We start from the raw sequence: 25,267 nt of genomic DNA, 5'->3' as shown, positions 1-25,267 counted from the left end.
TATCAAATAAAAGCCTGTGGATATGATACAGGATCCAACATAGCGGAACATATGAAGACTTCAATTGACATCTCGAAAGTTGCCACATTAGATTTATGTCGAAATTCTTAAAATGGGAATCATAGGGCAGTGCTCGAAAAATTTTGTGAACTAGGCGTTGTTCTGAAAATCAGGTACCACAATAACACAAATTCAATCTGATGTATAGGAATACATCTTTTGGCTTAAGTTAGCTGGGCGCCAGACTTATATTTCCTAGCGCACGGGATTTTTCGAGCCTTTCCAAAGGGTATGATACCATTCTGTAGTAGCGCAAGCTTTCACTAAGACAACAGCATAATTATTTTTTCTCTGTCTTTACTCATAGTGAAATTACGATCAATTCCGTGTAGCCTGTGAAAATATACAATATTGAACATCTAAAGTAACGAAATATCTCCACTTGTTTCCCCCATTTCAGAACATGTTTTACATAGAGTAATGCAAGAATAGAAAGTCAAGCATGGTTTCTATTTCAGAACTTTGTTCCAAATCCTATATACCGATTTCTAAGATGATTTGTACTTCGTCTGGATTCCATGGTGCATGTATGTGACAAATTGGAAAGTGAATTATGTCAAGAAGTTCATACAAATATTCGTAATTATCAGTAAAAATAGTAGTAAGTAAAATCTGTTGTTTCTAAGTGTATTTATACTACACTTCAATTTATTTAAAAAGGAAGAACGCATGCACATGACATCATCTTCTCTCCCCCCCCCCCCAAAAAAAGTTACGTTTTTCAAAGAACTGAAGCTTTCCACTGAAGTCGAAGCTTTAAGCATGTCAAGATCCTAGTGCTTAATATGTATCAAGCCTCTACAGAGTTTGATCATGGATACTCAGTAAGTATCTGACATCCTAGATATTATTTCCTTAGAAATACAAAAAATGTTAGTACTAATTTTGTTTGGTAATATTCCACTCGCTCTTTCGCCATTACGTATTGCCATGTTTGCCTCCTCTTCCATATCACACCAACAGGTTTTGATTTTATATTTTCTACACAGTTCCAACTCAGGTGGGGTGTCTCCATACTTTTGGATCACTTTGTAGATTCGATATTTAATGTACATTTTCTTTAAGTGTCCTTTGTGTTGCGCTACTAATTGCTTTGAGGATATCAAAGTCAGAAATTTAAAACTTCTATATTATATTTTCTTTGTGGTAGTTGTATCTTAAAACTTGTTGTTTTTGAAATGTACCCACATCGAAAGCTATTATGCTTTGATGCAATTTTACTGAGATCAAATCAACACACAACAAATATAAAATCGGCTTCTACTTACCAAAGAACATTGGAATATCCATTTTGTCTTCGTGGTCGACTTTTCGTTTTAAGAACACTAAATACCCCGCGTAAAAAAACGCACTCACTAGAGCTAGAATAGCTCCCGCTGGAACTTTACTTTCCAGTTTAAGATCAGAAAAACTCACAAGAATCTGCAATTAAGAAACGAAATTAAGCATAAACCTACTCTGCACTTATTATTACATAATACGCTTAGAAACTAAAAAGATAGGAATGGTTAAAAATGTTATGTAACGAATTTCTGATTTTCAAGCAGCGCAGAAATTGGAGGCTTTAAAAATGGATGTCGAAACTGTTGTAGTAGTGTCGAGCTTACTTTTTCCATCAGAGGAGAACTTATTATTTACCAAACGTTCGATAGCACGGCTACCATTGTCGAGATATGTGGTAGAAAATAGTGTTTTGTTTAAATCTGATGACAGAATTGTTTAATCCATTTTTCTATGTCTTTTATGTGACTCAAATGCTCATCATACTGTTTCTTACAATAAATTTGGACTCACAATCCTATCATGATGGCTCACGTGTTCACGTGTATTAAAAACAATTCCTTTTCTTTTCAGAATAGGTAAGCTTATGAGTAATGCCAAAAAGACTATATTTAGATTTAACAAGTTATATATATATCACCAGCAACCAGACTTGTTCTCAGACGCAAGTAGTTAATTTCAGTCCTTACAAGCACAAAACAAGGTATTGTGCTGTTTATTTGCAAACCACAAATAGCCCTCAACTTTTGGAACAAGTACGCAAAGTTCTAGATTTTCTGATTTTCAAATCACATACCTTGCCACCCGTGTGTATAAATACACACTGGAAATTACTAAGTTCCATATTAACATTAACATCTAGGAAGCCTGTTCCTCCGGAATTCCTTAAATTCATGTTTAAATAGCACAAAAAGATGACAGACAGTACATTAGTACCAGACATTTCTCTTTCATTACCATGACATTTCATGATTGAAAAAATGAAATCTTTAAGTTTAACGTCCCACAATTATGACCTTTAAGCTAAGGAAGACGATGATTAAAGCAAGTGAATGATGATGGAAGAATTGGTGAATGAAAAAGTGGGAGGAAACAGGAGTACCCCGAGAAAACCCACGGACACGATGTTGTCCACCACAAACTTCCTTAGCCCGAGATCGTACCAGGGATTCCATGCACCAGAAGTGCAGTAAGCGCTCTATCACTAAACCATCATGCCTCCCACATTTCAAAATTACCACGAATATGCTTACTATACATGTGTGCCCGCAGTATCATTGAAGGGGTCGCTTAATGGTTCCAACAGACTGCGCCAAACTCAATGATATACCATCTCAGTAAGTTTCTTCAATCTCAAAGAATCTTTTGCTTAAAAAATTTCGCAAAATGCACATAAATGAAAAAAATTACAATTAAAAATTTTCCTGTTACTTGTTTTCCCTATTGTCAGCAAAATAGGGACTGATTAAAAAGAATCCAGAAGCAAGGCTCACAGTGAACTGACAATTTGTAAAGGAACTAATAACAAATATCATACAGAAAGAAAAATCTTTGTAATCCAAGTCATTGTCAACTTCTGACCAAGTGACAGTTAATTAAATTTTCGCATACCTGCCTTCATTACATTCACAAACAACTACACACTAACAACATACTAAAAGCACTCTTACTAGGATTCCATAAACCACTTGACGTTTTCCACCCCTCTTCTCTATCACAATATACCTTGAGTTACCAGATGATAAATAGTCACAGGATGATACATTTCATTCAAAAATTCCTCCAAGTTACTTCTACAATGCTCCTCTTTCCGTCTCACAAATAGAATAGCTGTTCGAAATAGTTATCTTGTTCAATAAAAGTAAAATAACTGTTCAACTTATTTGGGATGTCCAATACTCAAGAGAGAGAAACATTCAATGCTTTGAAAGTTTGGACACACACATATACGTTTTGCTTCGTCGAAAATATGTACAATATAGAAAAATGTGCGAACTGAAGGATTTAATCGTACAAAATACAATCAAGACGAAACTGTTACAAAGACACACAATTATTCAGTCAGGGATGGCAAAAACCATGTTTATTATTATTATTATTTATTTATTTATTTATTTATTTATTTCAATAATTTGCTTTATATATTTATATTACATATGGACAGAAATAAGTTTGCTTCGCCTTGGTGTTATTATGCAAAAAGGGGTCACATAAGCTTAAAGTGGAAGGCAAACTGCTTACATCCGAAAAAATTGCCATTTGGATTTGAAATCGGGACTAATTGGCCACAAATGCGATGAGTGCTGACTCACTCACGAAGGACTCCTGAAAAAAGTACGTTGTACTGATCTTTACATACTTGTTAATATAATTGTCAAGAGTAATTTCAGAAGGACAAAAAGATGAACAGTTGCACAAGTGAAATCATTATACAGAATTATATATAAATCGGGAAACTCGCCTTAGAAATTGGGAAAATTCTGTTATTACTTTAAATGCAAATCAGTTATTGCTTTGCATGTAAAATTTTAAGAACATTATTATGATTAGTACGCTAAAATTGAGGTATGAAATTATAAATATAGTATGTGGATATTATTCAATAAAATTAAAACAAAGTCCAATCCAAGCTAATGTTGGAAGCTACGTAGGCAGTCGATAAATTTTCCCAATTTCTATATTTAAGCAACCTTGGTTTCTTTATAAAAACAAAAGGCATTCAGCATACAATTTGGTTTTGTTTCGTGTGTTTAGACTTGTGTAATACCGAGGTTATCAAGAAGACTCTCGCGTAAAGTGTCATCCAAACAGCTACTTGGTTTATACTTGAAAGAATGGTTGTGGTTCGACCGAGAATTGAACATGGGACGCCTTGATTAAAAGGTGAAAAGGTGATAAAAGTAATGCAGATGGTTTGATATGTGGAAACGTCACCATGAAGTTCACACGATTTAAAGTATTTTTCGGTTTTTTTTTTTTTTTTTTTTTTAACAAGTTTCTTTCTTTCTTTTTTCCAGCTGGTTTAAACCAGCCAACCCTGTGTTCAGTACTAACATGGGAAACTCCGATGTTTCCTGTGGATAAAATCAACACGTCCAACTTTACTTTCATTCTAATTCTTATGAGGTCAGAGATAAGAGACAAAGGGTTGAAATACGGTACATAAAAATATCTCCACATTTTTTTCCAGTTCGTAACATTAAGGTAAATACCGGGAAGAAAATTCTTCAATTAGCGTTTAACATTAAAAAAAAAAAAGAAAAAGAAAAAGAAAAAGAAAAGGTGGGGGGAAGAAAAGTTCTTATTCGGCATCAAGGCTATATAAGAAGAAACTTACTACGGGCGGTACAAGTGCAATCCAATCCGAACAATTATTTAGGGTTCTTATCCGAAATAAACAACTCTACCGGGGTAGAACGGTCACCACGGAACAAAAAGCATGTGCGTTGGTCTGTTAGCCACGGATATTCCATGCTACTTATCCCCCACCTTTTTATTCTCTTGACAATGCTCTAATAATCTATCTATTAAAATGCTACAATACCAATTAAGAACGACCGAGCTCCAACCTATAACTTTAGCTTTCAAACCTTTGATTTAGGGTTATTTGTGATTTCACGTTTATAACAAAGACAAATATTTTTAAAAAGGTGTACTTTAAATAAATTACTTAAAGAGATATTTTTCACAAAGTTCATCTTTTTAAATTATTGTTCAAAGCATTTGCTTTTTAAAAGGCCTTCTCCGAAATAAATGCAAATGAATTGTGCTGCCATCTCTGGAGTATTTTAAACTATACGTTTGTGAACGTTTATATGTTTGTGGTAAATCCTTTCGACAGTGAGATATCGGAAACTACAGGCTCTAGAAAGTTGACGTTTTCACTGATCGATTGCAAATTTTGCGTAGATTGTCCAGTTCTAACTCAATATTTAAAAAAGCATGGACATTATTTATTTATTTATTACATTTTTACGGGTACACTGGAAGTGTTGAAATTTAAAAAAAAAAAAAGCATCATATCCTATGCGTTATACATTCCAACACCACATTGTTGTATATGTCTCAGGCGTTTGTTTCATGGCCAAATAATAATGAAAAAGGAAGGATAACCATTTCTCGAATCTAAGATAAATCTTTATTTTTGGAGTGTTTTGCCCAATGAACACCATATATAACTGACATTATAATTAATTGTATATGTAATGTATTTGCTTATTACATACGCATGCAAGAAGAAAGAAAACACTCGTCATACATAAATTAGAAACTCCAACCGGAAGTAGGGTCAAATCTTGCAAACGGTGCGAGATATTGAGAAACCTTTGTGATACCCCTTGCCGATTTTTTATCAAGACGTCTTTCACTTGTGTCTGTAAAGGAGCATGTACATATGTTGTGAAGAATGAGAAAGAGATTTATGCTCATGTGCGAATGATGCGCTGTGTAGAGAGCTCAGGGTCAGCTAATTAGAGTAAAAATTCACTTACAAGGAGAATTAAAATTTACATTAGTCACAACTCCCTCCAGATTTGAGTAAACATCTACTGAGGACCTATATTTTGGCACAAGAACTTTGCCGCAGCATGTCAGAGGTACTCCTATTTAAAGCATGATTTTGACGATAGTTGGATCGGCAACTGAGAGACACTGCAAATGATATATCTAATCATCTATCTATTAAAATGCTACAAAAGCTATAAAAACGCCTGAACTCCAACCTCTAACTTTGGATTTTAAACGTTTGACTTACAATTATTTGTGATTTCACGTTTAACAAAGACAATATTTTAAAGTATGTGTACTTTAAATAAATTATTATTTAAATACATCTTATTTTATAAAGTTTATGTTTTAAAGCTATTGTTCAAAGCCTTTGCATTTTAAAAAGCCTTCAAATACAGGCTCTAGAAAGATGACGTTTTCACTGATCGATTGCAAATTTTGCGTAGACTGTCCAGTTCTAATTGAACATTTATAAAAACATGGCCATTATTTCTTTATTCATTTTTACGGGTACACTGGAAGTGTTGAAATTTAATTAAAAAAAAAAAAAAAAAACCCTAAAGCATCATATCCTACGCTTATACATTCCAACACCACATTGTTGTATATACAGGTTGAATCTGTTTCAGACGTTTGTTTCCTGGCCAAATAATACTGAAAAAGGAAGGATAACCATTTCTCCAGTCTAAGATGAATCTTTATTTTTGGAGTGTTTTGCCCAATGAACACCACATATAACTCACATTATAATTAATTATGTATGTAACGTATTTGCTTATTACATACTGCATGCAAGAAGAAAGAAAACACTGGTCATACATGACTTAGAAACTCCAACAAGAAGTAGGCTTAAATTTTGGAAACGGTGAAAGATATTGAGAAAAAAAAACTTCCCTTTGTGATACTCCTTGCCGCCTTTTTTTTTTTTTTTTTTTATTATTATTATTATTATCAAGACGTCTTTCCCTTGTGTCTGTAAAGGGATATGTGCAGATGTTGTGAGGAATGAGAAGGAGATTTATGCTCATACGCAAATGATGCGCTGTGCAGAGAGCGCAGGTTCAGCTAGTTAATCTTAGAATGGACACACAACAAGACAATTTGTAATACATACTGTATGGAATAAACGAAAGTGTAGAAGATGAGGCAACACATTAGTACTGTTTAAAAGATACAGGACACAAAACGTCAATGTAGCGACAGAAATTCGAAATTAAAAAAAAAGTTTTACATGTTTTGTAGTTCTTTATACTTTGTTATGATAACGTTTTTAAAGCTCAAAAATAACATATTTTGAGAAGTGTTTACGATTGTTTCGTGCGCCCGATGCTTGCTCGCTCCATTACATATACGCTCCCAATGTGTGAGAATTGAGCATAAGGCCGTATGTAAGCCGTCGTAAACACTTTTCGAAATATTATACTTTTCGCTTTTAAACATTAGTATATCAACAAACTATAAAGAATTACAAAACATATAAAACCTTAATTTCCTTTTTTAATTTCTGTCATTGCACTGACACATTATATCCTTTAAAAAAAAAAAAAGTAAAGAAAAAAGAACGATAAGAAACTAATATGTGACCTAACCTCCCACATTTTCATTTGTCAAATTGTCTTTTGACGGTCCATTTTAAGAATTGTAATTACATATATTTATTACAGTTATTTCCCTGATCTCGAACCAACTGTCGTCAAATTTTATGCTTTAGATAGGACTAACACACAACGGCAAAGTTTTCATGCCGGTTATAGGTTCACAATAGATGCTTATTCAAAGAGATGTTCGAGAACTTTTGAGCGACAATAGATAGGCAGATAGTGGGATTAGTACTGAATTTAATCTGTTCTTAGTCTAAACTACCTACATAGAACACTATTTTATTTTACGATAATTTCCTTTCACTTACTATCAAAAATATTCTATTTTACGTATTGAATACTTACCATACCACTAATACTGATGCACACTGCCACAAACTTAGATAACGTAAACTTATCGCTTGTATTTGACGGGAATATAGCTGCAAATATAAGGGTAAACAAACTCGAGCTGGAAGACAACACATTAACAATTCCTGCTTCCGTTTCCGCAAGGGCTATTTGGTACGTATAATTCGCAATAAACCACTGCAAAATAGAATAAATGCTATAAGCAAGAGGTGTAACAACAAACATTACGAATAGATAAAATAACGATCTTAAATTCGAATCTTCCTAACAGTCATCCCAATAAAATATCGAGTCATATTGCAATTCTATTATAAAACTGAAAATATGGAACATTTTCACATACTGATCTAGTACGTGAGTTTTCACTCTTTCAAGACTGCAGCACAATCTAAACTAAGTTGGCCTGGATATGAAACCTGGAACTCAGGGAAATGAAGAAAAAATGAAATGAAATGAAATCTTTGAGTTTTACGTCGCACAGTAATGCTAAAGGAGACGGTGGTGATGAGAAACGAATGAAATGGTGGAATGAAGAAAGTGGGAGGAAACAGAACCCCGAGGAAACCCACGCACACGGTGTTTGTCTACCACAAAGTTCACTTGACGCGAGCTGGGATCAACCCAGGAACCTCATCCACCAGAGGTGAACGCTCTACCACTGAGCCACCGTGGCCCCGGGGTAGATGAAGAGAATGAATAGACTGAGCATCAGTAGTAGTTAGGTTTTCTCAATCAGGTCAGTCGAAAATGCAGACTTCCCTTGGAAGAGTGCATAAAACAACAAAGTGAAGAAACAGAAAAGGAACTGAATACAAGAAGAATAGATGTGGCTCGTAAGAAGAATAAGAGGAACTTCAAACTAACGGGCAATGTATTAAAAAATAAAGAGAGACGTATAGTGAAAACACGGAAGGGATATCTACGAAAAGCTTCTATGGAAGCGACAAGCAATTAAATGAACTGAAAACTATACAGCGAATAGAAGAAGTGTTCCATACTCAGATCTGATCACAACAAAGCATTACAAAATCTAAAACATGGAAAAGCCTCTGGAGTAGGTGAGATACCAGCAGAAATCATACAAAGTGCGGGCCAGAAAGTTCAGCGCAGGTTTTAAAATTAATTAACAACATTTACGATGAATGAAAAGTGCCTCTAGACTTCGAGAAGAGCAAGATAGACAAAACCAAAAATACTGAGTAGAAATGCAACGATCACAGAATAGTATGTATGCTTACGCATGCTTCAAAAAAAACCTTGACAAAAATAATCTATAGAAAATTGGAAGCCAAGACGGAATAAGTATAAGCAGAAATAATGGCAGGAAGAAAAATATCTAGAGGAAGGCCGTGACTGAAATATACGGAGTATATAATACAGGGTATAGGGGTGAAAAAGTATATGGAAAGGAAAAGTCTATTTCAGGATCCGGAAGAAAGTGGAAAGCTGCGATAAATACAATCTCACTCGAAAGATTGCTTACCAAAGAAGAAAGCTTTGTTTCAGCTATTGAGAACATGAGAAACTACGGTGAGATGCTTATATTTTCGGTTTAACTATCCATATTAATAAGCAAGCAGTGCAGTATTAAATGAATTACATCAGAAGTTCCTGTACTGTTAAGCATAAGCACAAACCCAGACTTTCCCTCATTCAACATCCCTTCAAAATATTTACAATCATTTTACAGACGACATACATTTTTACTACTAGAATGCAGTTCAAACTCCTTCCAAGATTCTGTTGTACTATTAGAAGATTGCACATATAAGTTTTACATTGTTAGATGTTTCAATGCAAAAAGGTCTACTATCCATTTCATAAAGATAGGCCCCTGACTTTGCGGTGCTGCCGTGACATTCATTTAAAACTTATATTGCACTGTCGTACCTCGTTAGAATTGTTGAAATGTTCTCTTTTCAATACTTACGACACAAAAATATATATATATATATATTTGTGGTGTGTAGTAAGAAAAAAAATACAAATCAATGAAAAAGTACGTATTTTATCGTACTTTATTGGTAGATTAATGTTTATAGGACGATATCTCGGAAACGAGATCACGTGAAATAATTTTCTATGCACGATATATAGGTGCATCTATTGCCTGTAAGTTCTGAAAATTTCATTAATCAACACTTAGTAATTTTCTTGTTACTCAGTAAAAAGTGTGACATTATTATTTCTGAATTGCTGCGGTGTATTATCAATCTGAAAAAAACTTTTATGAAGATCTTAAAATAATTTTTTCAACCAAAATGTTTCAACTTGTTTTGAAAGATAAACAATGACAAATATGACATTATGATTTTCTCTGTTATGCGCCCTTCGCTATCGCAGTTTATACGGAATGCTACGTTGCCACATTTTCCTGGCATGTAACTCTCAGCTCGACAGGTATTTAAACTTGTCACGTAGACTGTGCGACACTTTTTAGAGGTATTTTTAAAATTTCATACCTCCGAGGATTTTTGACCATTTTCTTAGAAATTAACAGAATCTACAGTAAACGTACCAATTGTTTAAAATTTAAAAAACAAACTGTTTACCTTGTTTGGATTTGTATGTGATGGTCCTCGAAAATTTGTGGCTTTTTGCCAATTTTTTTTTTGTTTTTTTTGTTTTTTCACTTACTGCACGCAGTACAAAATACACTTGCACAGAAACAAATACACTCACAAAGTTTATGATATGATACAATCTTAGTTTATATGTAATATTGAGTTTACACTTCACAGAAAATCTGTTTTCAGATCTAGAAGGCAAAGTACTTCTCTTTAGTGCTGAACATTTCGAAGCACTTTCTCACGCAAAGTCCAACTTCATATATCAGACAATAAACGCTAATATTTTATTAAAAACTTCCTTTCACCTTGCGGATACTACGAACTTTGCATCTCCTTTGTCCTACTCTATTAGGATTTGCGGATATTGGGGGAGCACTGGGTGGGTAATGGCCCCTTGCTACCAACCTTGCTAAACCGACTGAAGACTGGGGTAGTCCCTGTACTTCAATGCCTCCTGAGTGCAGCAGTTTTTCTGCTACTTTCGCATAAAAAGTTCGAAGTGCTATATGTTTTCCTGCTTTCTTCCTGTACAGTATGTGAGCATTGACATGCGATAAGTCAAACAGCAGAAAAAACAGCTTCTTCCACCATTTGACAGACATACTAATAGCTCTTACGTAGTTGATTTGTAAAAATCGCGTAAGGCTCGCTTCCGTACAAAGCACATGTGTAAAAATTTTATTGTTTTCAATTGAATCGGTGAGTAGAAAAAGGAGAACATTACAAAAATAAAGGATAACATTCCACGATAACAATTTCTCTATAACTAAATATCCAATTCCATTACGTTTTTGCAATTTTGGGAAATGAAAGGTCTTAATATACGCTACAAATCTCCCATACAGATATTTTTACGTAAGCAATGGTATTTCTGGTAAACAGTTTTACTTTTCATTTTTCAAAAGTAACGTGTTGGGGAATATTCTCCATTTTCTACTCACCGATTCAATTGAAGTAACATGTTTTCACTTAGAAAACAAAGATTTTTGTTTTAGTAGTTTTTCTTTTTTTCAATCTGCTGATTCATTTCTTTCTCTACTATTCCCGGTGAAAGCTCACGTGGTTTGGATTCCATGTTAATCAGTAGGTCCACGTTTCATATAGCTTCGCTGCTGAACGGGACGCTAAAATCAACTCAACTTTTTTTTACTAACTTCTACTTTAAAATTAACTTCATCAGTAAAAATAGCTGAAACACTTTATGTGGGGAATTCTCTGTATATAGCCCAGCATTTTGATTAATTTTCAGGACACCACTAAACAAGGGTTTTGCATTTTTGTCGGGAATTTTATCGCTCCAAGCTACATCAAAATCTACCTTCAAATAGGAACGACGCGTTTTTTCTTTCCCGGCGCAACCTCAGGTTCACTTGAAACAGAGTTACTATCTTGTTCACTTCCGGATACGCCACCGAGCACAGAATATTCAATGTCATTACTATTCAGTACTATCTAACTCATAACCGTCTGATTCGGAATCATTCATCAGATCTGCGATTTCGTTATCGCTCAAAATTTTGCCACTTCCTTCTGTAATACCGCCGCTCGTAGAAGGAATATTCAGTTTTTTTATTTTACTTTTTTAAATTTTTTTTAAAATAAAAAAGCACGAGAAACACGAAGGAAAAATGTACATTCGCCCGTCTCACTTAAAAGAACACATATGACGTGAGTGCGTGTGTAAGTTTTTGACGCCTACGAACCTAAGGGAAGTGTTAAAAACGTAATCAGTGCGACGTGATTAGACGCAAAAACAGCCTTCTACACATTGCATAGTTTTCTTTCGTTGGAAGAAAACAAAGGACCCAGGAGTTTCTATTACATTCGGCAGGGGAATTCATCGCAGAACAATTGGGTGAACGCGTGATTGCCAAGGCTACATTTCTTTTTTTCCTTTAACATATTCGTAAGCTGGAAAGTGTGTGTACTGATAGATCTTGAGGTAGAAATGGAGCCATTGTTAATAAGTGTCCAGGAAGGTAGCAGGAACTGTGATGAGTCAACAAGTGACGAAAGTGAATGAGTTAAATAGATTAAGAGATGAGTTTTTGGATGTGTTACTTCAACGTCTTATTTCGATTATATTGAGATACGTACATGCATTATTATTATTTTTAAGATGTTGTGAAAGGTTATGAAAGCTTAAATACTTTTTCCTATTATATTCTTATAAAGTAGGCTTCGCGCTGCAAGCTTTCTGAACGCGACAACAGCACAACATCATTACCACACTTCCAGTTACTGTATGCTGTTTCTTCATATAAGCGCGCGGAATTTAAAGGCTGGGCTGCAACATGGTTCTCCGCTTAACGGACAAAATATGTTGCAATAAACATTTTTTTTCTAATAAATACGCTACCAACTAAACCCTTTTTGTTAAAAATTCCAAATATTTGGAACACTGGAGTTCCAAATTTTCCAACTGTGTTTTGTACGTTTCTCTACCTACCACGGTAAAGGAGATCAGAGCGTCATACATTTATTTTAATTACACAAAAAGTATCAAGGGATGAAAATTGAACTTTTCACAACTTAAAGTTAATGGATGCACCAACATATCGTGTACAGGAAATTATTTCACGTGATCTCGTTTCCGAGATATAGTCCTATAAACATTGATTTACCAAAAAAAAAAAAAAAGTACTATAAAATACGCACTTTTACATTAATTTATATTTTTTTCTCACTACACAGTACAAAGAAAATTTTTGTCTTAAGTATTGAAAAGACAACATTCCAGCAATTCCAACGAGGTACGACAATGCAATATAAATTTTGGGTGAACGTCACGGAAGCACTGCGAAGTCAGGGGCCTATCTTTATGAAATGGATAGGATAGTAGTGCTGCATTTGAAACTGAATTCAAATAAATTACTTCGATTTAAATTTATTAAATTTATTTAAGTAAATGCTGTAAGGTTTATATCAGCGCCTAAGTTACAGCTTTACCTAATGAAAAGTGATATAATTGTACAGAAAGCGACACACTACCTCATGATATACAATCCTTTTTCAAATACCAGACTGCATCTACAGAGAGCTGTGAATCCTACGATCAATTTCTCATACTTAACTATAAATCTAAATACACATAATTAATAACACGTGGTATACGTGGTCTGTCCAATAAAAACGCGAACTGAGGTAGTAGGATCAACTTGAGTTGAAGTTAGGCCATGCGCACTTACTGCTCTATTGTCAGGCACCCACTGGAGCGGCAGTAGCCGCCAGTCAGTCAAGGCGAGCGTACAGCTAGAGGTGGCATTGGTTTGTAGTGTCGTTTTTGTTCGTGCCGATGATGGATATTAATGAACAGACGCAACAACGAATCAACATCAATTTTTTGCTGAAACTTGGAAAAAGCTCTCAGAAGTTCATGAAATGTTGAAAGCTATTTATGGAAATAACGTATTGAAGAAAACAGCTCTGTTTAAGTAGATCAAGCGTTTCAGTGAGGGTCGTTAAGACTGCAAGGATGAGGCAAGGCCAGGACGACCATCGACCTACTGTGTTGAAGACAACATCGAAGTGCGCGGTATCTTGTGCTTTCCGATCGTCGATTAACTGTCCGGATGACTGCTGATCAACTGAATTTAGGAAAATCATCTACGCACACAATTTTAAGAGAACATTTGAAGTTAAGAAAACTGTGTGAAAAAACTGTCCAAAGTTCCTAACACCCGACCATACGCTACGAAGGACCGAATGCTACACCGACTAGGAAAACTCCGTTCAAACTTCCGGTTTCCTTCAGATCATCATCACTGGTGATGAATCATGGCTGTATGAGTAAAATGGTTATGCAGAAGCGGCACTGGAAAGACGTGAAGACGATAAAACGTGAAACGATAAGGTACCTACAGAGCCTGACTTCTGAAGACTTCCAAGGATGTTTTCAACAATGAATATGGAGGTGGGACAAGTGTATTGCTACAAATGGAGAGTATTTTGAAGGGGGGAGAGTATTTTAAAGGGGATAAGATTGATGTACCCTAATTTTGTAAAATACAGTGTTTAGGACATCAGTTCGCGTATTTATTGGACAGACCACATATTACTACTAAAATGATAGCTGATTTCTATTCTCTTTTCAAAGCGCTTCTTAGATTTTAAAAAATCTGAACTTTCTACTAATTTGCATTAAAAGCTTCTAAACATAACTAAAAGATAAAACAATTCAAACATGCGAAATTCATCAAGCTATTATTTTAAATTGAATAAGGTTATTGACTTACCAATATACAAAACATAAGAGCTATCTTCGCTACCTCTTGAACGGAAAATTTATTCGCTGCTCGCCGAGCTACTTCCCCTGCCCGAATACTTGCTTGGTAGGACAGTCTTGCAAGCAAGGCCTCAGTTGCATCTACTTCAGACATGTGACGAACCTGAAAAGTTACTTATCACTATTTTGTACACACACAACTTCAGTTTAATCATAAATGTATCATACATGCATTCTATAAAGATAAAAGAGAGAGAACACATTTTGCTTGTTAACTGAATTTCGGTATGACTATAACAAGATACACTGTACTATCAGTGCTTATAAATTACGCCATAGTGCGTGTTCCAGATTACTGTGCTGACGGCTGATACAATTGAGGCATTCCAGGTGGTAAGGATGAACTCGACACAGGCTTGTTTCTTAATAATGCATTCTGAATGGTAAAGATAATCGTTCATTTCTTTTGAAACCATATTTTCTAAAGCAAATAGAAACGACTTCCACACACAAGAAAACTGACTGCAACAGAGAAGTTTGGTATTGCTACTCTAACACCTGAAATTTAATTTCGGAGTGTTCGGATTGCATGTAACTTTTGCTAGGTTGGCTCTTACTATCTGAAACGACTCAATTAATTATGTCATGGCGTACTGATATCCATAGTGAAAAATGCACGACCAAGAATCGAACCAGTCTTCGACTTACCGTGCCGAAGTTAATTACCGTGCTTCTCAATCCGCTTTCTGAACAGGTATACAACACTTTATCACTTTTGAAGCTGGTACTTAGCATTCAGACAATCGATTGCAAATGTAGTGGTTAAGGATAGCGTACTGGTTAACGCTTCGGATAGCAAGCCAAACACTCAGGTTCGATTCTCAGTACAGTCGTGTACTTTTTCATTTTTTTGTAAATTGCATTCGCATCTATAAATCGCATGTTATAAAACCGATTATTTCATTTTTATTTATGTACAGTAAAACCTGTCAACTTGGCCACCTCTCTAAGTTGGCCACCTGCTTATCTTGGCCTAATTCGTCTTGAACCTGCATTTTCCCATAAGACATTTGTTACTTAGTACTCTGTAAGTTGGTCACCTATCTATCTTGGAAGTTGGCCGCATTGAAGCAATGTTTACCCTATGATGATGATAATAAATTTACCTGCGTATCTTGGCCACGCGAAATACCGTTTTGTTATTTTTCTTAACTCTTTCGTATTCTCATATGAGAGGCAGATGTTCTGTATTTGTGACGGGAGACAAGAAGAATGGATTCCCACGATTTGTTCTTGGAGGTCAATGGACAGAACACTACCTTGATAAAGGGGTGGTGAAGGAAACTGTGAATAAGAGAATAAGAAAAAGCACGTACAGGAATTCAGGAAATGGTTGTTCCTATTTGTTTACCCTATCTGTTTTGGTGAAACCATTAGCTATATCGGCTCCTTTCATCAGTGGGGAGCTTCAGTAATTCTGAAAAATTCCCAGTCAAAGCCATGTCAATTGTCAACTATCGGGACCTGACACGTTGTCGAAAGGTAGCGGAGGTTTGAGATATGAATTTCCTTACCATCATTCTCAAAACAATGCTCCGAGGGAAACACTTGTAGCTTATTAACAAGAGGTTGTTAACTACAAAATTTGAATGTGCATATATGCCAAAAAGAATAAATTAAATACGTTTAGTATGAACCACCATGAATAAATTTGTATAATAAATGATTTGCTATTTTTTCGAAAGATATCTACAGAAAGTATTTGTCACTGTCGACAAAAAGTCATATAAACTGCATATAAATTGTTTAATTTATAATTTTGCTTTACTTATTTTCAATCTGAGTATCTCAGTGTGCTACAATATCTTTTTCAATAAATTGCGTACAGTTTCCATTTTATGGTTGTTTGTGTTAATGTGTTTTCTATACGAATAATTCAGTGTATCAGACTAGTACATATAGTAAACATACTGTAGTAATTTTTTCCAGTACTGTATATTGTTATGATTACTCTATATACATTATTTAAAAGCTGTTGTGCCATTGCTTATTTAAATTTTACAATCAAGTGATACTAGAAATCCTATTCTAAAAATACAATCACACTTATTTTCTGTAAGTTGGCCACTTTTCAATGAAACCGATGGTGGCCAACATAGACAGGTTTCACTGTATTTCTTTTTATCTTAGCTACTCCGATCTTCGATATATGAGTCAGAGTAGGCGAAAAATTGACCTTCTGAACTCGTAATAGGGAGATTCGAAGTTTAAATCCCGTGACTGATCATTCTAATAATTTTCTTCACCTTCGCCAGGCGAATGTTCCGTTATTCCCTATGCGCTAGCCGATTTTACTGCTCAAAATTATTTTCCAGTTCTCATTAATGATGATGCCGGTGTAAAATGTCCTTGCGTCTACATCTAAAAATTCTTAAATAATTATTTATTCATTTTTATTACGAAAGAAGAACCAACATATAACACAATCTTTTGTTTGATGATCATATAAAAATACGCAGATGCACCGAAACTTGTAGGCTATCTTATAAGCCTATCTAAGCATTTTAAAAATACTATATTTGTTTGTACAAAATTTTAGATAGATAAAAATTAGAGCATTCAGCTGTAGTATGGAAGTCTATAGCCAAAGCACAAGCTCAAAAGACTCAACAAATCTAAAAGATATTCATTACATATTTATGCCTATAAAACTAGATACGATTTTACCACTTTTACTTATGAATAATGAGCAATAATTTTAAAGTTCGACATAATGAAAAACGATATGTGGTAAATGGCGAAACATTAGAGAGGAGGAAAAACACAACAGCGTATCTGGTTTGAAACTATTTTACTAAAGACTTCCATTTTTAGAAGAAAACAAGGAGAAAGTGCATTAACAATTGTAATAGCTTTACTTTGGTGGGTTATTAAGAAACTTTGGAGAAAAACTAGAATATAAAATACCTCATTAATTGTATTTTCACGTACTTTAACAATAATGTTAGTATTCCTGAGCAAACCTCGACTTCAGTAAATTTGATCGGCGTACAATTTCTTTTCTGGTTATACACCGTGTTTCAAAAACAATGACCTGATTTTGGACGGCAATAATTACGGAACATGGAAGTGCCGGTAAGGAAATGAGTGTTATTTGAATGGGCGTGGCCTAGTTTCAGAAAATTGCCGTTAGATGTCAGTCAATGTGTCTTCCCAGTTTGGACTCAGTCAGAAGTAAGATGGCGTCCGCTCAACAGAAGGCGTATTGGCATTGATCCGCCAGCAAACAAAAACATTCGTCGTCGGCATTTGAAGAGACAGGGTACTTGTGCAAAGGTAAGAGTCAGTCTCCCACTTCTGATGAAATGATGGAATTTAGCTATCATCTAGATGATGTTCGTGCTGCTGCTGGTGGACACACAGAACATTTGTAATAGCATAGCTAAAACTTAAAGATTTTGTGAGTATTTCGCAATTTATACCATTTTTTTTAAAGTGTTTTTATCAATATATATGAACTTTTATAAAATTAGGTCATTCTTTTTGAAACGCCCTGTATAATTCTCGTACCTGTGTATAACTCGTACTTGATAGTTCTTAATCTAATACAGTGTTGCATGTGGCTGATCGCTGTTGTTCTTCCTCCTCCTCCTCCTACTACTAATATTACCCTCGGTGACGTATGTTGTTATTCTGTGCTCTCGCCGCAAGTCGAACCCCAGTCGATGTTTATTATATGCAAGCAGTAACTACGCCATTAGAAAATGAAGCGAACAACCTCTTAAGGAATAAATTTCAAAAACTATCGGAAATGAATCCCTTAATATGGGAAGCTATTTTATAACTTACCTCGGCTAACTTACTAAAGCGTACGGACTTTACAGATGAATCGTCACTTTCTGTTCCTGAGCTCCTGTCCCCAGTTTCAGGAAATTTAATCGGGACAAAAGTAGGATCGCTCTGTTAGAAAAGAATATAAGAATTTTATTACGAATACATAAAGAAATACAGTCTCGTTCTAATTATTTTTTTTTAAATATTATATGAATGACATCGAAGTGATACGTAACGTTAAATAAAAAGCTGAACATGCAAACTACTTGACTAGGCTAATATCATTATTCTTAACTATACTTAACATAACTATACTTCTATAGACAGATCACGTATAATGCACTTTCACCACTGTTAACAGATTTTTTTTTCTTTCTTTCGGTGGACAGTGGCGGATCTAGAAAGCAGAAACTGAGGGGGGGGGGGGGGGGGAAGCAAGAATCCAGACTATGATAGGCATATCATTATTTTACACAAATCATTTCAATTTGAAATCCGTTTACGCAATTCGTTACCAGGAACTAGGGATAAAAAATGGATCATTCGTTCACCAGTTAGGCATGAAGTACGAATTAGCAATTAACAAGTTGCAGGTATTTACAGTATGGTAGCTAAACAGATTAGTCACTACATATTGCGGTTTATATGGCAAAAAAAAAAAATAATAATAATAATAATAATTTTCAAGGTAGAAATTGTCGGAGAATTAATGTTTTCCTAGAAGTGTCCAATAAAGAATCAAAGGCAACCTTACTATGAACTTTCAAAAATATATAAATAATAGCATCAATTATTTTTATCATTCAAAAAATTGTGGGGTCTAGTCCCCCCCTCCGAGCTAGATTTCCCATTGCCGGTGAGTTCTAAGTAAAATACAACACTACAACACATGTAGCACACAATGAATTTTGATCTGCTTGCTGCGCTTACTCAACTAGAGTCGTGTCGCTGTGATGAAGCGTTCTCTAATCACGTAGCACTACTACATAAAGCAGAAGACAGTAAACCTCACGTTGGCTGCTGTTGACTTCACGTCCTTAAAAAATAGTCGGCTATGGCCACGCCTACTACACAAAGTCATATGTATAATATTTTACCAGCTGTTCAACTGCATAGCAAATTTTTAAATTGCGGATTATGGATTAGATTTCTGGGCTTTCGGCATCTATGGCCATGTTAGCCCGTCACACATAAGAGAGATGATGTTCCTTCGTGATTACACTGCCCGGGGAATTGGAGACGAAGAAAGGAATGGGGGAAGGAAGAAAGCGCCCTGGGACCATTGTTAGGTACCATCCTGGCATTTACCTTGTGAGAATGATGAAAACCTTGGAAAACCTCACTCAGAATGGCTGGCCTAAGAAAGATGTTACACCTTTTCGACCGAATGTCTCCACCGGGAATAAGTTCAGTTTTTCAAAAAGTACTAACTTCTGTAGAAAGATAAAAGGTGGCAAGAGTAACTTATGGTACCCTAACCAATAACGAAAAGCTGTCAGTGATTGGAGAGTTTCAGGGGCTTGTGCTAAACTGCAATACATCATTAACTCCACGTGCTTCCAAGTCAACATGGGTAAACACATGGATGAGTCCAAGTCAGGAGTATCAGCGTCGGAACTTTAATTAAGCTAAAACGGTGCGCCCGATCACTTTCTTTACCTCGCAACCACGAGCTGTTTCGAACAATAGATAAATTGTTTGGAACTATAAAGCTCTGTTGATATTGGAGCTGACGATATTACTTGATCCATCCAATGATTTTAGAAATACATTCCATGGCATTATTGAATTATAAATGCCACAATTAAGTACACAAAGTATGAATGGCTCTTTCGTCTATTTCTATTGCATGTTATTGGTATTTTCAGTAGAAGATTAAAATATTGAACTTACTAAGCTTGTGTTTCCCTCTGTATAAAAATTTTCATCGTCTGAGTTCGGATCAACAAACTGTAACAGAAATACATATTATCAAAAGAAGTACATATATATATATATATATATACACCATACATATGTATACAGGAAAATACATGACTTCATTACATGATAACTTCGTTCTTTAAGAAAGGAATATTGTTATGATATTTCTGGCCTTTTATTTATTTATTTTTAATAATTAGTACCGTAGTACTGAAACTTACTGAATGCTCTCTACACTCATTGAAAGTATTAAAAAGAATGTCTTAGTAAACGAGAATTAATGTTACCGGCAGAAAGAGAAAATCAAAATCTACTTAAAACATTAATAAAACTACTATATAATGGGGTTACAAAATAAATAAAGGAATAAATAAATAGATTAAAAAATATCGATACGATACTTAAAACAAGAATTAAACTAGGTTTCAGCTAAAATTTCATAAAATAATATTTCATGTCCCGTATTTATATCTAGTAGCGTAAGAAATGTAAACGACAGAAAGAGAAAAATAAACTGAATATTATTGATGCAATTGATGAAATGGAATTTAAAAAAAAAAGTAGTAATTATCAGATTTGATTGCAATGTCATTCATTTCAGCATAGTCTCCTTTAGCTTGAAGAGCTTATAGCAAAATATTAAGCCTTTACACTTGAAAAATGTTATTTCTTTTGAGACTCGAAACAGACTAATTCCGCCTTTCATTCCTAACTGAATAATACTCGGTAACATAAAAAACTCTTCTCCATTAAACTAAATGAAATAAACATCGGACGTAAAACTAGTAAGAACACAATGTAGCATGAAACAGTTAAGTCTACGTTTCTAACAAAAAAGGAGCCCTGCCTATATTAACGAACACAAGTATGTAATCAGTTACGACTAGTTAATATTAAAACCCTGGCTTAAATTTCACGATCGCTACTCAAGCCAGGGTTTTCTTGGTCTCTCCTATTGAGTATGGAGATGGGAGCATGAAATATTATTTTGTTAAATACCCTGTGCAGCGGAAATGAATGAATGTGAGGAAACGAATAAAGGAGAAATTCACTTACCATATATGTGGTTTGCTTTTGACATTGTTCTCTCCATGGATGCCAAAAGAAAAATCCTAGTAAGTACAACGTAAACATTGAAGTTTTCATGTAGGTACTGAAGAAAGGCTTTTTATAATCGGCATTGATGTAAATATACTGTAAAGAAAAAAATAATGAAATTTAATTAGTACTTTTTTTATTTATGTACCCGCAAATATACTAGTTAACGTCTTAATGGAGCTAAAAAGTTTAGTCTTATAACATTTAAAATCCAAATCCTTCTTACGTGGGAAACTTACCACCATAACTTGCTGTCACCGGCACCAAAGTACTGAACCCACAATTGCTAAATGTGCAGCCCGAGTATTTTCGTCCTTAATTTATTTATAATGTAGTACTAGGATTATGTACTTTTAAAGAAGAGTTTACTCGCATACGATTTTAGTACTTAAATAATGCAGTCTTCCTCAGACCGTGAAGTAGGGTTGGCAGAATTTACGTTTTTCCTGTAAGTTTTATGTTTTTCTGGCACAGTTTACGTTATAAGTATTTATTATCACTGTACGAATTCTTTTTTTTTTTTTAATAAATAAAAGATATAATCGTAATGGACACTTTAAAAAATTTTTAAAAGTTAGTGCAAAAATAATAATAATAATCAGGGGATAATAATAATAATCAATAATAATAATAATAATCAGGGGATAATAATAATAATAATAATAATAATGATTTTTCACAGACTGTTAACAACACAACCCAGCGATATACCTTAATATTTAGAGAAAAATCCAACAGATTACGTTTTTATAACCTATGCAAGCGGCACCCGAATCTTAATATTTAAGAATAATGCGATTTTAGAATCTTAGCTTCTATCTGTCAACTTGTCTCGATCACGTCGTAGTTCCAACCGATCATGACTTATTGATGTCAGGAACAGAAGCTACTGTAAACTAATAAAAGCATAACTCCAAGTGACTGTGAATTTCGATATGTCCTACACGAATTCTTTAAATGTGTATAAAAAATATCGGACTGTTAAAGAGATGTGAAGTTATCATTAAAATGCAATCAAAAGACAGCAAAGATTTGAGTACTACACCGTGTTTCAAAAAGAATGACTGGTTTTGGACGGTAATAATTACAGAACATGGGATGTATCGGCAAGGGAATGAGTGCTGTTTGAATGGGGGTGGTCTAGTTTCAGAAAATCGCCGGTAGATGGCAGTCAATGCGTCCTCTCAGTTTGTAATCAGCCAGAAGTAAGATGGCGTCTGCTCAACAGAAGGCGTTTTGTGTGCTGCACTTTGCAAAGACTGAGTCAGTGATTTCGGTCCAGCGTGCTTTTCGTCGGCGTTTTGGTATTGGTCTGCCTGTACTCAAAAACATTCGTCGTTGGTATCGCCAATCTCAAGAGACAGGACGCCTGTGCAAAGGAAAGTCCAGGTCAGCCTCGAAGATACATTATATATAACGAATTTAGCTATTGTCTAGATGTTCTTCATGCTACTGCTGGTGGACACGCAGAACATTAAGATTTTGTGAGTATTTTGCAATTTATCCCATTTTTATAGTGTTTTTATCAATACATATGGACTTCTAAAATCAGGTCATTCTTTTTGAAACACCCTGTATAATACTTGGTTGGATTGGAGTTTGGTGTTCCTTCCAGCACCGAGGCTAAGTGAGACGAAGACTTACAGCTAAACATAGGATCCACCACCAGGAACTGTATTATATTTTATTATGTTTTATGAGTTGTAATTATTTTTAATGAAACTGCCCTAGGTTCTAATTAAAATTATTTGACGTTACTGTGTGAAACCATGTGTGTGTTAGTTATATGTAAAGTCTCAATATTATTTATCTTCCTTTTCATAACCTTAAAAATAGTTACTATTTTCTATCTAAAAAACTTAGCAACCCTACCGCTAAGAGCTCTACTACGTAATGACACACGTTCAACTGGACAATGAGTTGTCAGCGAATCGACTTCCAACGCTGTTGTTTCTGGTTTTTGTTAACCTACAATCTTCTACTTCTTTAGTTCTAACGGCTCTTCAATTATTGCGTTAAAACAACTGAAAATTTAACGTACCGTCCGGGCCAAGTGCAACGAAGAATATGTACAATGACAGCAAAATCTTAGTAGTACTTACCTTGGTTAATTCAGACGAGGCCACCCAAATAACATCTACCAGGAGAAGGACTAGAAGTCCAAGCAAAAGTCTCTGTGATTTACTCATTGTCATTGCATTGGCACCCAGCCCCCGGTTCACCGTCACAGTCATCTCGGTTTCATGGTCTGTAGACGACACTGAAAGATATATATATATATATATTTAAATTTATTACCACACGAACTCATTAAAATTAGGCAGCGTCAAAAAGTCATTATACATTAATGAAAGAGTGTTGATTACAGGGAAAAAGAAGACAGAAGTTTTAACACACTGTATAAACAAACACCAAAGCATAACTTACCTAAAACATTCATTGATTTATAACAATGTGTTATTTAAGATTTCTAAACCTCAACAAATAAAACAAACAAACCCTCTGGATTCAGCCTCCATAAATTCATTACTTCCAGCTTACATTCAACGAAGTTCTGAGACTACATCCCAGGGTTGGCAAAAACCATGGTTTTTATTTAAAAAAACCAAAAAAAACCGTTTTTTTTGTTTAAACCAGGTTTTTTTGGTTTAAATAATTTGCCATATATATTCATATCATATATGGACAGAAATAAGTTTGTTTCGCCTTGATGTTATTATGCAACAACCGGGTTATGCTGGAAGGGGTCACATAAGCTTAAAGCGGAATAAAAACCGCTTCTCGAGTTACATCCTAGAGAAATTGTCCTCCATTTGAACTCGGAACCAAGACTAATTGGCCACAAATGCGATACGTCTGCCGACTCACTAACGAAGGAATCCTGATAAAAAAAAATACGTTGTACTGATCTTTACATGCTTCTTAATTTAACTGTCAAGAGTCATTTCAGAAGGACAAAAAGATAAACAGTTGCACAAGTGAAACCATTACATAGAATTACATATGAACAATTTCAAAGTACTACGGAGTACAGAAGAACTAAGTTAGTTCAAGTTAGTTTAACAACGACTTTTATTGGTCCAAATTAAAGAAATACACCGACTTAATCTGCATATCAATAAGAAAAGTGAATAAAGATACGAATTATTTGAGTCCACTTTGGCTCAGACTCATTTATACATAAATAGATACCAAAGATACTTATTTCACTAAATGCCTCTCGTGGGGTCTGTATGACCCCGCCCCCCCACACACACACACAAAAAGTACGGCATTTTCGATGTATTTTATCAATAGTAAACATTAAAACGAAACAATATTTAGAATTTTTCTTCGATTGCAATTACATAACAATAATAACAACTACAAAAAATCACAAAATAAACATTTATAAACTTATAAAAAAAAATTGCTTTTGTAGTATAATCTTTTTGAGTAATGAATGGGGAATTTAGGTCTGAATATAATACGAATAATATACGGGAGTGAAACGTGATAACCCACAAATGTGTGTCCATCAAAATTTTACAAACACTTACACTTTTACGAACATTTTTTTGTTTTTTGGTTTAAACCAGCCAACCCTGCTACATCCATCACGAAGTCGAGACCTAGCTAAATCTCCTTCTCGCACCCGAAAATCTAACATTAGCCTCACTGCATTGAAACCGTTAGGCAATAAAAAACATTGAAACAGAGAGAAATTAGATATTATAAAATTCCTACATTAATGAGCAGATTCAAATATTTCATTCAGACTATCATTTCGGCTTGGTCTTCTGTAGCCTTCTGCCGATCAACAAAGATGGCGACATCTT

General features: G+C 34.7%; 1 protein-coding gene across 3 annotated transcripts in view; it reads right to left on the bottom strand.

Moving 5' to 3' along the window:
• The window catches only part of LOC145686183 (solute carrier family 35 member F5), a 48,999-nt gene that overhangs the window by 18,172 nt on the left and 5,560 nt on the right, over positions 1–25,267 (bottom strand). For all 3 annotated transcript variants that reach the window (XM_081759220.1, XM_081759230.1, XM_081759211.1), the window contains exons 2-8: positions 23,552–23,709; positions 21,408–21,545; positions 20,322–20,378; positions 18,444–18,554; positions 14,605–14,757; positions 7,794–7,976; positions 1,329–1,482 (exon numbers count right to left, since the gene is read on the bottom strand). In XM_081759220.1, coding sequence (XP_081615346.1) covers positions 1,329–1,482; positions 7,794–7,976; positions 14,605–14,757; positions 18,444–18,554; positions 20,322–20,378; positions 21,408–21,545; positions 23,552–23,683 — 928 coding nt within the window. In that variant the 5' untranslated portion in view covers positions 23,684–23,709. The remainder of the gene's footprint in view (positions 1–1,328; positions 1,483–7,793; positions 7,977–14,604; positions 14,758–18,443; positions 18,555–20,321; positions 20,379–21,407; positions 21,546–23,551; positions 23,710–25,267) is intronic.

This window comes from Thermobia domestica, chromosome 1 (genome assembly GCF_964235325.1).
Source record: "Thermobia domestica chromosome 1, izTheDome1.hap1.1, whole genome shotgun sequence".
In the NCBI taxonomy this organism is placed as follows: Eukaryota; Metazoa; Arthropoda; class Insecta; order Zygentoma; family Lepismatidae; genus Thermobia; species Thermobia domestica.
Note: the sequence above shows the minus strand (reverse complement) of the source record. Positions and strands in the feature narration are given on the sequence as shown.